Source organism: Callospermophilus lateralis, chromosome X, assembly GCF_048772815.1.
Source record: "Callospermophilus lateralis isolate mCalLat2 chromosome X, mCalLat2.hap1, whole genome shotgun sequence".
NCBI classification, from domain to species: domain Eukaryota; kingdom Metazoa; phylum Chordata; class Mammalia; order Rodentia; family Sciuridae; genus Callospermophilus; species Callospermophilus lateralis.
In genome coordinates this window covers 19,009,392-19,021,425 of record NC_135325.1, presented here as the reverse complement: position 1 = coordinate 19,021,425, position 12,034 = coordinate 19,009,392, and the positions used below count along the sequence as shown (strand labels likewise).

At 35.4% G+C, this 12,034-nt stretch overlaps 1 protein-coding gene across 5 annotated transcripts in view; it reads left to right on the top strand.

Annotated features, from left to right (window-relative positions):
- Dmd (dystrophin) overlaps positions 1-12,034 on the top strand; it is a 2,011,337-nt gene that overhangs the window by 1,606,045 nt on the left and 393,258 nt on the right. For all 5 annotated transcript variants that reach the window (XM_077107047.1, XM_077107046.1, XM_077107045.1 and 2 more), the window contains one exon: positions 9,220-9,392. In XM_077107047.1, coding sequence (XP_076963162.1) covers positions 9,220-9,392 — 173 coding nt within the window. The remainder of the gene's footprint in view (positions 1-9,219; positions 9,393-12,034) is intronic.

The window sequence follows — 12,034 nt, the reverse complement described above, 5'->3', positions numbered from 1 at the left end:
CAGATGGTGAAGGTAACTAGTATGTCACTGTGCCAGGGTAGTGGCTGTTGGGGAGATGGGGGAGTTAGAAACTGGGTACCTGGTTAGCCAGAGTTCCAAACTGGATATTGTCCCCCTGTGAAGATGGTGATGAAAATGACCAAGATGGAGGTGCCTGCTTTCAGCAGTGGGGTGTCAGGTCTTGTGCGGGGAGCCGAGCAATGGCATGGGACGATATGTTCAGAGACGAGCTCTGTAGTGTGCAATGTGTAGCTGTGGGCTAAATTCAGAGCCTGCTTAAAGTTCTCAGGTACAGGCAGGCTACTGTGCGTAGGGGACTATTTGTGCTGCTGCAGAGTCCCAAGATGGCAGTGACCAGGGAAGCCACACATTGGGGGTCCACACAGGAGTGGCGGTTGGACTTCCTGTGTATGGGAAGCTGCCCAGTGTCCTACATGGGAGTAGCATTGTTGGTGATTTCTGCTCTGGTGGGTGGCCAAGAGTTCTAAGCAGGTGATGATGGTCCCGTTCTGGTACCTGATAGTCCTGCATGGGTGAGTATTTGGGAGACCTACTCTGGTGCTAAGGCCTAGAGCCCTGGACAGGCACAGTGTTCGTGATTCTGGTGCAGGAGCAGGAATATATCGCTCTCAGAGAAGCAGTGTTCTCACTACTTGAGTCCCAGGTCATGGAGCTACACAGAATGCTGCCTCCCTCTGGCCTGCCATCTTGGATCCCCCTTTGCCTATTTATTTATTGTGGTATTTGATTTTGGTGTTAAAAACATAATCCTTTCTTGGGCTGGGGTTGTAGCTCAGCAGTAGAGAACTCACCTAGCACATGTGGGGCGCTGGGTTCTTTCTTCAGCACCACATAAAAATAAAGGTATTGTGTCCAACTACAACTAAAAAAAACCCTAAAGCATATTTTAAAAAAAAAACATAATCCTTTCTTGACTACCATAAACAAGGAGCACCTCTTCACCATCAAGTGTATACCATTATTCTCCCTATAGTCTGCCATTTGTTACCATCAGAGCCTTTCCTATTTTATTGAACATTAATTTATCTGTTATTGCTAATTTGTCTTCCACCTTTCTATTATTCTGTGAACTTCAAGAGAGGAGAAGGTCTGTTGTTGTTTTTTTTTTTTTTCCCACCATAGTAGACTTGGTTTCTACTACAATAGATATTGGGAGAGAAGGAGGGAAGAAGTAAAGAAGGAAGTAATAAGTTCATGTAAGAACTAGGATCACATCTTTCCTATAATATCTGTGTTCCTATAGTTCCTAGCAAAATCTTGGGCATAAAATAGGTACTTAATGCATGTTTGTGCGGTGAATAAATGTGTAGAGAATTTTTTCACTGCAAGAGGGAAAAAAGGAGGGAAAACAAGATGTAAAAGAGAAGATACCTCTCTTCCTACTCTCAACCTGTTATAACTTAAATGAATCCTACAATTTTAAAAAGTAATTTGAAGAAGAGAGTAAGCCAAAGGGTCAAGCAAGGAGAGAAAGTATCACATGTTACCAGAGTTTGGGATTGCTTAAGGCAGTCTGACAAATGGAATTTTGCTCAGTTTCCTCCAGGGGTAATCCACCCTAGGCCAGGCATTTTTAAAGATTAGATTTTGAAATAAAGCTTTGCACCTGGGAATGTACTGAGGCAGGAAAGCATATCCCTTCTCTCTGCTGTTCTAGTGCTTAAGTGTGAGAATTTTCGAATGAGATATGAAAGCAAAGACAACAAACCCTGCAGGATAATAGTCTCTGAGGACTTTAATAAGAGCCATTTTTAAAGCAAAGCTTGTGGACTCCTAAATCCATGGCTGCTCGTTTAAGATGCATTGCGATGCAGTGGACCTGAAAACATACTCCTTATCTACCTAGAGCAACCAGGCTCCAAGCCAAACAGCAGTTCTCAAATTAACTCTTGTTTCTCTTGGGATGACAACTCCGCTGCTTTTAAAAGTATTGCAATGGCCACATATACAATAGAAAGAAAAAAAGTCACACCCTCTTGTGAATCTGTAACCAAGTGCATTTCCTGATCTAGTTACTTTTGGTGCTTAGATTAGAGTCCTTATAAGGCCAAGACTGGTTCCAATTCCTTTATTTGGGTACTTCTCAAAAAATCTGTTAGGAAGGATACTTTTCTTTTGTTTTGCTAGTTGTAATTTGCAGTCCATGACAGACTAATACTTTTGTAACATGCAATAAAAATGAATCACTTTTAAAAAAATTACAAATGCGAGGCATACAAGATGCAAGCTCTGGCTCTTTATTTTTAGTTGTTATACATATCTTTAAAGATTTACTGTCAAGTTTTTCCATTCTTCTGTTCTTGTAATGGAATGTGTGTGTTTGTGTATTTGTGTAGAATTCAAAAACCTCAACTATTTAAAGCCCGTGTTTAATGAATAACCAAACTAAGGGAGTTTTACTTTCATATGTTTGTTTTAGTTTTGTTCAGCTTCTCTAAAACAGTAACAACTTTTCAAAGTACCTATGTTGTATAAAATACATTTGAAGAGGTTCGCACACACTGATTTCTTCTTGAATACAGTTTACAAAACATAGATCTGCCTTTTCTGATAAATTGAAGATCATTATCATTAATTATTTTGCTTGTCTGTAAAGCTAGGCTATATCTTCAAAGGCAGTAATACATGGAGGGCTTTCAGTTTCCACACTGTGTGGCCCTGATGGATGCAGCTCCTTTTATGCCTTTCTGGTTCTGTGAGATGTTAACTTCTTGTTACTCTCAGCTTAGCCCGTAAGCATAGTTTCTTTCCTGTTTTAAATCTTCTGTTTCTGACTTTATAAATTCTGAAAATCAGATCATTACCTTTTTTCCCTATTTACTTACTTGAATTAGTTAAAAAAGATCAGTAAGCAATAACTAATATTCTTATAATTATTTATACACTGCTTTCAGAAAGAATTAAATGTAGTGTGGCTATATTAAAAATGTAGGGATATTTGGCTGATTATTTTTATTCTTTCTATGCTATTTATTTCCTCACTTCTCAGCTATATTCAAAATAGAGAAGTTTTGTTCATTTCTGAGTCATTTATTTATTTTTAATTGACAGTTATATGTGTTTATGGAGAACAGTGTGATATTTTAATATGTGTACAGTGTGAAATGATTAAATTGACTAATTAAAAAATGTATCACTTCACATACTTATAATTTTGTGGTTAAAACATTTTAAATCTACTCTTATAGAAAATTTGCAATATACATTATTATTTATTATGGTCCTGATTTTCTGTAATAAATATGTCACTGAAGTTTATTCTTCATATTTAACAAACTTTGTTCTCTTTTATCAACATTTCCCCTCCATCCCTGTGCTGCCCTCCCCCAGCCCCTGGTAACCACCATTGTATTCTTTACTTCCATGAGTTCAACTTTTTGGATTCCACATATAAACGAGTTCATGTAATATTTGTCTTTCTGTGCCTGACTTATTTCACTTAGCATAATGTATTCCATGTTCATTCATGTTATCTTAAATTATGCCAGTTTCCCTTTTATGGCCAAATAATATTCCATCATGTACATATATAGAATATTTTCTTTATCTATTCATCTCATGTTGGGAAATTTAGATTGCTTCCATGCCTTAGCTATTGTGAATAATTCTGCAATAGATAATGGAGTGCCAATATGCCTTCAGCATACTGACTTCATTTCCTTTGGATATATTCCAGAAGATGAGTTACTGGCTCATATTGTAGTTCTATATCTAGTTTTTTGAGGAACATCCATGCTGTTTTCCATAATGGCTGTATTAATTTACTAAGTTCCTCTTTTTTGAGACAAATAATTCCATATACATATAAAAATAATATGTGGATATTGTTATTCATGATATTTTGAAATACTATCACATCCATTGGTTTGGGCCATAATAAGTGTATATAATTAATTGTTGCTATCTCCATTTATCTTTCTTTTAGTAAAACTTTTATACTTTTCCATATTCATCTCCAACTGTCTTATTGCTTATGAACACCCTGGGTCATTCTACTTGTTGAATGAGATAGAATAAATGTAATAAATGTAATAGTCAATAATCTTTGTCTTTGTACTTTTCTCAGTAGCTTTCTAAAAGACTTTTAATCCTACTTACTATAAGGCACTTGACTGAATTCTACCTGTTTGTCCCTAACATTCATTTTCCATTCCAATCAGGTTGTGTAATTTATTATCACTGCTCATAAACCAAATAATTCCACCTTTATGCCATTTCAATGCTATTCTTCCCACCTGTAATATCTTCTGCCCTCCATGTTTTTCAATTCTATTCATTCCTCAACGACCAAGCTGAGTCCCATGACTTCATGAAATCTATTTCCATCACTTGAATTCCACATGGATTCTCTCAAAGTGGTGAGCTCTGTGTTAGCTATTATTTATTAGAGACTCATGTTCTGGATTCTGTTCAAAGTATTTTACAAAAATTATTCCATGTAATATCCAAACCAACTCAGCATGTAGGTATTATTAGCTAATATTTAGTGAAGGCAACAAGATTAAAAATTTTCAAATTTAAGCATCAAGTAAGGGAAAGAGAACAGGGAGACTCAAGTACATGGCTATTTAACTGCACTTTTACATGAATTTTCCCTGAATGTTGAGAAAGGGGACTTACAGCAGACATAAGCTAGACTTTCAGGGAAGAAGGAAGTGTGGGATTTGTAAAAGTCCTTCAGGAAACAGGATAATCTGCACTCTTTGAACTGCTACCCTGTGAGCATAATACTTGTCTCATATCTAAACTTTCCTGGCACTCATCACTAAAATTTGTTTCCAAATTGTACAGAATTTTAGGCTTTATATTTTGGTTTTCAGGGGGGACACATTATTTTTTCATTTGTATTTATTTTCTCAATTATTTTATGTTCCTTCTTATTGTTTTGAATATGTCTCTGGCTGCTACTTCAAATCTGTTTGTCTCCATATTAATAAGACTATAACATTACTCTTTGGGTATTGGAAACAATGATATTTAGTGCCTCATGGCAGAACTAAATTTACTAAAATGTAGATGACAATAGTATTAATCACAAAATTACCATCAAAAAACCTGAAACTCACAGGTAAGGAAGCTTAATGGTTAAGAGCACAAGTCCTGCTGTTCAACTGTCCCAATTCAACACTGACTGCATAGTTTATTAGCTATATAATGTTGGATATGTTTTCTTGATCTCTCTGTAATTTTCTTCTCTTATATGTAAAATGAAGATAATAATTATGCTTACCATAGAGGGTAATTGAGAGGATTAAATGAGCTCATGCATATATGGTTCTTTGGACAATGCCTGGTATATAGTAAGTCTTATATTTGTTACTGTTGCTGCAGTAGTTTTTGTTGTTTTATAACAAATATCTTTTCCCTATCAAGTACTAATACAATCACAAAAAAAGAGTAAAAATAAATAGCATAAAATAAATACAGTAACTAAATCCTGAGTGATCTTTTGAAATAAAACTACCAACAATTTTCTGTGAAAATTGTCCTATGTCCAGGTTGGCTACTCTCTGAAGATCCCACTTGACTCTCCATACCAACTTCCTGCTTTTTTGTGGTCTCTCAGTGTAAGGTTTACTCTTAAAACAAATGCCATCATAGTGGTTTTCTGCAAATGTATGTTCCTTCCTACCTGGCCTGTCAATGTCCCCTCCCCACCTAGAACTCATGCTGCATATTGGTGCTGAAAATTCTCCACTACAGTAGGGTAACCTTTGAAGGAGACCCTCATAATCTTTACCAGTACTTGTCTGTCTTTTAGGGAAACCTACCTGAATCCTGTAGCTTGACAGATTCTCTACCAGCCTGCTTCCCAAAGGAATGTGATCGAACTCTCTTAATGCTGATGTGTCAGGTCATTACTTGGTGTAGCTCATGGTTCGCTTGGCACTTAGAGACAAAGAGAGGACTCATTGATGGGAGAATTTGTGTTGTGGGAGCAGAGATATTTTATAGTAAGACCTTTTCAATACAGACAGTTTTGCTCACAGGTGGTCCCAGATGCCCAATTGCAAAATGAGAAATAAAAAGTGTAATCAGGATTCCATTTTTCACTCAGAATAAATCAATCCATGTGGGTAAATGTTTTATCAAAATCAGTAATGCTATCTTTCAGTGTGCTTCTCCCTCAACAGTTTTTTTTCCCTTGTTAATAGTATCCTTGTTCAGCTTCAGTAACTACTATGTATTACATCCAATGCTCACAGCAAACTGATTGGTGGAAATAGCCCAAGATATTCAGGAGTCAAGAAAACTGTATCCACTTCCCAGTTCTAACATTTACTACATAGGAAACTTTGAACAAATCAGTTAAACTTCTCTGAACCTCTCATCTGCAAAACAGGAAGAATATGATATTCTTCACACAGCCAGGGGAGGAACAGCCGGGGTGTTACATTTATAAGTGCACTGTAACCTGTGAAGCTCTTCACTGTACATATGTCATTTGGTGCTCCAAGCCACCATGATGCCCTAGAAAACTACCACTGGCATTATACTTACCTTCCTGTTGATGTTAAGACTTTACTTCAGCCAATTCTGCATTTCTTAAGGGAGAAAATTTTATCCCAGTATCTATGAGATTTGGCAGGAAATTCTCATTGATATTTAGTTAGTAATATAATACGCATGGAATAAATAAAAAGTACATGCATGACTTCAGGAAAAGAGAACTGTCACTTGCATTCTTATATTTCCATGATGCTAAGACTAGACAATCAGTGTTAGATAAATATTTGTATATGAATTTTATTTTCATTTATTTATTGATGATACAGCAAAAATGTTTATATGCAGTGTGATACACACAGTCATGGAAAAGATGAAAATTAACAAATTCATGAATCAACATCCTATTTGCACTTGAGAAGACCTCTTTTATTCAACAAAGGGTTGATAGCTTCATGTTATACACAATCTTAAGGAACTAATGATTAGGACTGGGTGTCTACTATCAATACAGGATATAAAAATTCAAATGTATTATCATTTATATACATATATTGTATAATGTTTATTCTATTAGTCAAACTACTTTACTCTCTGGGGCTGTGGGGGTGTAGCTTGGTGGATGAGTGCTTAGCATGTGAAAACACTGGGTTTGATCCCCAGTACTGCACAAAAACCAAATAGGAACTTTATTTTCTTGAATAACTGTAAATTTGACTTTAATTCACTAAATATATACTCTGAGGAGAAATTTTAGGTAGTGTACAAATCAGAACAAAAAAGTAAAGTAAAAGAGACAAGAGAGGAAATTATCAGGACCTTGGATCTGGTTTTTATTTGTCCTGAACTGCTTAGATGAATTAACTCAATTTTCTCTTTTGCTCAAAAGCCAGCATGTTATTCCATGTAGATTAAAAAAAAAGATGAAGAAAACTGCAATAAAATGAATGTATATTTGACCCAACTTTGTTCTGAAGAAGCCCAATGCTAGTTTCCTACTACATATGCTAGTTTCAAAATCTGTCTGTACCCTTCCAGAACCAGCCTGGTTTTGATGGGTTGGAGATACATGCTCCTAAGTCTACTTTAGTATTTTCCTTCTTTCAACTTCTGATGTGGTCCTATCCATATGCCCTTTCCAGTCCTTCCAGTCAAAGAGGATGAGACATAACTCTCTTCATAGTCCATCAAGGGTACTTTGAATGCCAAAAATAGTAACAGGAGACATTCACTGCCCATCTACCTTACTTCTGCAGCACTCAAACTTCTGCATCTTAAGAGGCTGTGCCTGAAAACGTGAGCTAGTTCTTCAGAATTTCTAACATGTTATTGTTGCCACTTTCTCCCTTACTTTAGCAGAGTAATTTAATTCAATTTTAGAAAGAGTGAGAGACAGAGAAAAAAAAAAGAAAACTTTTCTAGTTACACAGATCAATCCAATTGTTTGGAGCTTCAGAATGAATTTTTAAACTTGTTGAACAGAAGCATACAAATCTCTAAGAGCAAGTCAGATAATGTACAAAGCCTCCATTCATTGTGTAGGCAGAAAGGAATGCTGGTACCCGGCAGCTCTCTAAGGAATGTTCCTTTGGCTTTGACTGTTCTGCTGGGAACAAGGAGGGAAACACATATATAAAATGAATTTATAATGTCTCTGGCTTGTAATGGCGAAATGATAAGAAAAGTTGGCTGTTTAATATAAACTGTCAGTTGCATATTCCAGGCCTCCTCTCTTTGAGGTCCCTCCCACATCCACACGCCTGGCTACCGTTTAGCTAGGAGTACAAAGTGGCCGTTTATTATTATTGACTGGTGAGGCCTGTGCTCTGAAACTCATTCTGTCAACAGAATGTAAGCAAAGTTGGCATTTTAAAGCAGGGCACTTTCAGTTTCTGGGTTTTCTCAGGATTGCTATGCAACAGGATCAGTGCTGTAGTCCCCGGTTCAAGCTGAAAATGTTACACAGGAAGACATACCATGTAAAGGTCAGATACTTCTCCTATGATAATTTTCTTGATCTGTGTCTATACACATGAACTTAAATGTGTACCTCTTATCATAACTTTTACCAAGGTCCTATGAACTTTCCACCTCTCAAGCCTAGAAATATGATGGAATTTTTAAATGGGAGATTTTGCTAATAAATGTGTGATGCTATAATATATGTATGATGCTCTAACACCAAGGTGAACTTAATGTGTGTTGTCAAGAAGACTCGCTTCTCTGATAGGGTCCCATTAATGTGTTTGTGCTGTGGACTAAGGACAACCTTTTTTATTCATCTCTATATGCTTTTATAGTCAGAGTCAACCTTACAGATTACTATGTAAATGGAAAATATGTCTTGACTCATATTTTAGTGAAATGATTGGCACCGGGATGCACTTTTCCATATAATTTTATTTTATACCATTTCCATAAAACAATATATTTTATCCATGGACTAAAAGATTTAACTTATGAAATTTGTGAAGTCACAAATATATTACTTTCCAACTCATAATGACAAGGAATAAATTTACTACACCTAATTAGATGTTCATTTTCAATCTACATAATAACATGAGACAATATACCAAGAAAAGTGATTTGGGGTATATCATCTCATATGGGACTGATTAAAATGTCTTTTGAACTCATAGTTTATTCTTTTTTTCATAGATTATTTTTGTAGTTCTCCAAATTCACATTCACAGCTGGTTTCTTTCATTCAATAATTCTGCATGTATCCTTCTTCCTGCTGCCCCATAGGACCTCCAAGGAGAAATCGAAGCTCACACAGATATCTATCACAACCTAGACGAAAATGGCCAAAAAATCCTGAGATCCCTGGAAGGTTCTGATGAAGCGGCACTGTTACAAAGACGTCTGGATAACATGAACTTCAAGTGGAGTGAGCTGCGGAAAAAGTCTCTCAACATTAGGTAGGAAAAGATTGCAGCAAAAAAGCCAGAGATGAATTAAAATTACAAAATTTTCCTCATTTTCTTAGCATAAGTAGCTAATATCTCATATGTTTATGTAAATCACCCAATTTTGGAATGATTCATTTTATTTTGAATAAATGAATCATTCATTTGCTTGGAATGGAGATGATACTTGAGGGTTCAGGTTAGATTAACATGGTGATGTTTTATAACCACAGGAGAGATGCATATTAAGACATTAGAGTGAATTTAAATGAGGAGTACAGCTCTTCTAATTTCATAGAGTTCTCTCTTGGCTTATCACAGGGTTATACAAAAAGTGATAAAATTAACGGATGTTTATTATGGAATTCTTTCTTTGGCATTACTCAAAATTCATACCGGAGGACATTCTTTAAATATCAGAACTCATTATAATTAACAGTTTAGAGAAACCCTCTTCATAGCTCCTGCAGCTGAGAGAATATAGCCACTTTTTGTCATTTGATTCCTCTTAGATTTTTTAAAAACACATCCTACATGGGTATACTGAGCTTTTAATTCTATATTCACCTGTTACTTTCTACTTTGCCTCATTCTATGTATCAGCTTTCTTTTGAGATGGATGGATCCAAACATCATTGTAAGGAAAGCAGAGAGAAGCTCTTTGCCATACCATTTTGCTAAGATAGTTCAGTAAAGGGATAAGAGAGCAGAGCAAGTCTGTGAAATGCCTACTGTTACCTAAACAATCTACCAAGTGGCATGGAGTAGAAGTTAGGCTTCCTGCTTCCTGATCAATTGTTTTTCCTTATCTATTTTTCTCTGGAGATATTTCATGATTTTGTCTTTGTCTATAAAAGGATTGCTGGTAGAAATAGGTAAAAAGGACAATGAACTCAATAATAGTTACAAGAGAATGCACCAAAATAGTGAGAGGAGTCAATTCCTCTAGGAAATAAGATTACAGAAAGGAAGGATTTCTTTGTTCTTTAAAGTTTTCCCAATTGTCCAAAGTTTCAGCATATAATGTATCTACTCGTATAAGAAGGAGAAAAACCCTGACATTTTATTAATTCAAAAGTACTATTATAAAATTTTGCACGTAATACAAAATAATTATAATGATAGCAGCTAACACATGCTATGCCAAAGGGGCTTCACATTATTTACCCATTTCATGCTCTCAGCAAACCTAGGTAGATTTCATTATTATGTTCTCTTTATATTTGAAGAAAATGAGGCATAGAGAGTTTATAACTTTCCTAAGATTACTTAGTTAGCAAGTGACAGATCCAAGATCTAAACACAGAGTATCTGACTTTAGCATCTGAGTTTTTAATCATCATATTATCCCACAGAGTACAAAAGAAACCTTTTTAAGATAAATACACAATGGAAAAGATGAAATAGAGAAGCAGATTTCTGGGAGTAGAAAAGTATTTATTATCATTTATAAGACTTTTCCCCCAAGTTTATACCCCAGCTTTCAAGCCACTTGTTTTTATCTTTCTATTCTGTTCATAATTTTTTTTACCCATGTGTTGGTGATGAGGTGGGGGCAATAATGGCAATGGCATTTTCAAAGCTGGGGAGGCTCCATTCATTTTCTACAGCTTAAACTCTTAAGAGAGGTCATAGTGTGTAATGACAAAGGCCACTTTCATAACATCTGTCATTAAAAAGGAATGAAACATGTGAGATGGAAAAGATATTGGTAGGTAAAGAAAAGAAAGTTATTCTTTTTTTGCAGGAAAGAAAAAGCAAGGTGCTATAACTGTTCTGAACATCACTCAGTGCCTTTTTTCTCCTTCATGTGAACTTGATGAAATAAAAGGAGAATTGAAAGCAGCAAACAGCATGTCAGCCAAAATATGGGCTCTTCATTCTCAGCAATTTCCCATATGCCAGCTCCTGCAGTTTAATTCTTGCTGTCATTAATCAAGTAGAAAACAGTTACCTTAGCTTATCTAAGGTGCTGCAAATTTGAGAATTTAAATATTCAGATCAATGATTTTGGCTTTTAAATAGGCCTCTCTAATAATATAGAATGTGTTATAAGCATCAGCTTATTAAAAAAAAGAAAGAAGTAATTCTTCACATAAAAGCAATTTAGTTTATTCCTGACACTTGATTGAAATAGGATATCACTCAGTCCTTAGTGAATGGCAAGGTTCAGTTCAAAGAAGCTCAGTAGAGATAGTAATTTAGGATGATTATGAAAAAGAATAAATGAACACTGGGAAGAGTTAGATACAGAAGCATTAATGGCACTAATAAGCCTGCATGGGAAATCTCATCTGTAACTCCATTGAGGTTATTTTATTATGAAAAGTCACCACAATTAAAAAGTAGTTCCATAGATACCCTGGAAAAACAACCTTGTTTCTCCAAATTATAACATATTAAATAATTATAGTTGGTTTATTGTTTTTGAGGGATTCTTAAACCATTTATATATTTCACAAAATAAAAGCACTAATTTCACAGGTGTCCACTTTTAATGAAAAAGAAATCATTTGAATCCAAATGATTTTGAAATTTCCTTTTGTGCTCTATTGGCTCAGTAGAGGTACCCTTGCATTTCTAGATCTATACCATGTTCTTCTCCTTCCATTTATTTTCATTAGGCCCTACAACTTTTCTCTTCCAGTGGTTCT